A 2,628-nucleotide genomic window follows, 5' to 3' on the forward strand; every position below is an offset into this window, starting at 1 on the left:
AGATTCATAGATGAATGTTCTAAACTGTCTATTTCTAGAGGAATAAACCTGCTATAGTTACCCCAAAATAATACAAGTGGGCACAAATACATGGCTCAAATTGTTTTTAATAATTATAGAATTTCTATAATCATTTCTATAATTTCTATAATCATCCTTTACTTTGTGTCGGTCTAAAAAAAAAGTGTCTGTGCTTCACAAATGATTCAAACATCCAGGATTTCAGCCACTGACCTTTTTTCCATGTCATCATTTGCATCCTGGCTTCATTTATCATGGAGGTTAGAGCAAAAATATCAGATGAGCTAAAACTACATCTTCCCATTAACTCTGCTTTGTCTTCAACATGCGGCCACCTCTATGCTTTGCCATGTGGGTGTGTTCAGTCTAACAGAGTTAGGTTTTATCCACCGATGGGCAAAAGGTTTAAGTTTAGTCTCAGCATAGCAGTGGCCCTGTGTAATGCATGACACAGCAACTTCAGCAAGTAGTCGTGGCCCTGCACCTTTTCCACCTTTAGTCACGTTGCAACCTTGTTTCAAATGTTATTAAAATATTTACTTTATCTAAACAAAGTTTTCTTTTTGCACAGAGATTCTGTGTCCAACCTTTAAACCTTTTTCAGAACCTTGTTTTTATTTTCTCTAAATTCACAATCATAGTTTTTTTGTTGTTCTGTTGCACTAAATAATAATATTCATTGAGTTTTTAGGTTTTAACAGGAGAAATATGAAAAAGTTCAAGGTTTCTAAATAAAGGGATAAGCTGTGGTTCTGCTGAATGAGTCGGTGTTTTATCCTTGTTAGGATTTTGGAAATCTTCATTATTTAAACTGAAATCTATTAAACTGGAGGGAGAATGCAGCATAAGTTTGGATCTCTGTTAATTTATAAAAAGCTGTAAACAGTTTATGTTAATCCTTGTATTTTTTGTTATAAATAACTGGTTCTTTTGCAACCCCACTGTGGAAAAATAAACACAATAGATAAGAAATCGATGCAAAGACAGAAGTTTGAATAATAAAACCTGTTCTGTTTGATACTGTTTTCTCCAGGGGAGGGCCTGATTTACTGAGAGAAGGAAACCTTTCTATAGAAACGCTTCCTCAACCTGAGGCCAAGTTTTCATCCGTCCTCTGAAAGCCTCGCTGGTCGTCGGTCTCCTCATCCTGCCTCCTTCAGCAGTCCTGGGATGGCGGTACCCAGTGCCAATGAGTTCCACTGGCAGAGCTTGGCCCGGCTGCCGTGCGGCCGTGTCTACCACGCTCTGTGTGAGGTCGGGGGTCAGATGTACATGCTGGGGGGCTGCGATGCTACAGGAAGGCCGTGCTCTGGACTGGAGCTGTATTCTCCTGAGGTAGGAAGCAAATCAACCTGGAGGAGGATCTTTTAGAAATATGTTGGTTTTATGCATCATTTTTATAATGATATAAAGGACATTTTCTCAGGTCTAGAAAGTCCTCCTCCTTTAATACCAATTTATCATAGTTTCTTCTTTAATTCAGAACGATTCTGAAACTTAAAACGCGCTGCATGTTTTTCTATGGATCAGACAGGTTAATGTCCATCCTTCTGTGCGCAGGGGGACCGGTGGATAAGCTTGGCCCCGATGCCCACCCCTCGTGCTGGGGCAGCCGTAGCGGAGCTGGGGAAGCAGATCCTGGTGGTTGGAGGAGTGGGAGAAGAACAGAACCCTCTAAAGGTGGTGGAGATGTATAACACAGATGAAGGGAGATGGAGGAAGAGGAGCGCTCTTCGGGAGGCTCTGATGGGGCTGTCCATCACTGTGAAAGGTATCCATGGTTACGCTTTAACTGTTTATTTCTTTCACTAAACAAAAATGAAATCAGTGCAGCTTTTCAGTCAAATTAAAACAAAGAAAGTCCAAAGTTTTCTGATTTAGTCTGATTAAGGCTCTTCTTTAATCAAGTCTAATTTTATGTGATTAAAGTGATTAGGCACAAACAAAATCAACGGGCTTACGCATCGTCTCTAATAACTGACCTTCTAAAGTGCAGATGCATGGTGTCTGTAAACAAGATTAAAATAGGAAGAAGTGGGACGGAGAGCTGGAGCTGTAAGGAAGGAAGAACTGACCGCAGCTTCTAGTCTTTGAAGCTCTGTTGGCAGCAGTTAAAGCAGCAGAGTCTTCTTGGATGAGTGTGCTCAGGCTTTTCACACCTGCGTGCACGCCGCAGTTTATCCCATTCATCCCAGGAGATCCTCTGAGGCTCCGTCAGATGGGATTTTAGTCTCCTGTGAACTGCCATCTCCAATTCATGTTGAGCCAAACAGCCCAGATTGAATTTCTGTGGAACATCTGTGGACTGACCTGGAGGGGGGGGAGGCTTTAACTTACAAACCTTTGTAAATATTTCTCTGTGCTTAAAAAAAAGCAGGCGTAGGCAGGAAATCTAATGAACCTGTTCCAGAAAACAGGTTGTTAAATATCCCTGAAGCTCACGGCCAACATGATGGACAGAATGATTTTTAAAATATCCACTTTACCAGAGGGGGGGGGGGGTCATCTCATTTCATAGTCGTCCTCTGTTCATCTATCAGTTTCCTAATCTTTCAATGTCACTTCAAAAAAGAAGTGATAAGACCCGATATTTGATCAGCTTCTGAG

At 41.3% G+C, this 2,628-nt stretch overlaps 1 protein-coding gene across 1 annotated transcript in view; it reads left to right on the plus strand.

The window, feature by feature from the left end:
- The first annotated feature begins 1,115 nt into the window (after positions 1 to 1,115).
- LOC107104862 (kelch domain-containing protein 8A-like) overlaps positions 1,116 to 2,628 on the plus strand; it is a 5,440-nt gene continuing 3,927 nt past the window's right edge. Inside the window, exons 1-2 of the mRNA XM_015404980.1 lie at positions 1,116 to 1,356; positions 1,582 to 1,792. Coding sequence (XP_015260466.1) covers positions 1,192 to 1,356; positions 1,582 to 1,792 — 376 coding nt within the window. The 5' untranslated portion in view covers positions 1,116 to 1,191. The remainder of the gene's footprint in view (positions 1,357 to 1,581; positions 1,793 to 2,628) is intronic.

This window comes from Cyprinodon variegatus, unplaced genomic scaffold (assembly GCF_000732505.1).
Source record: "Cyprinodon variegatus isolate N-32 unplaced genomic scaffold, C_variegatus-1.0 Scaffold1926, whole genome shotgun sequence".
Taxonomy (NCBI): domain Eukaryota; kingdom Metazoa; phylum Chordata; class Actinopteri; order Cyprinodontiformes; family Cyprinodontidae; genus Cyprinodon; species Cyprinodon variegatus.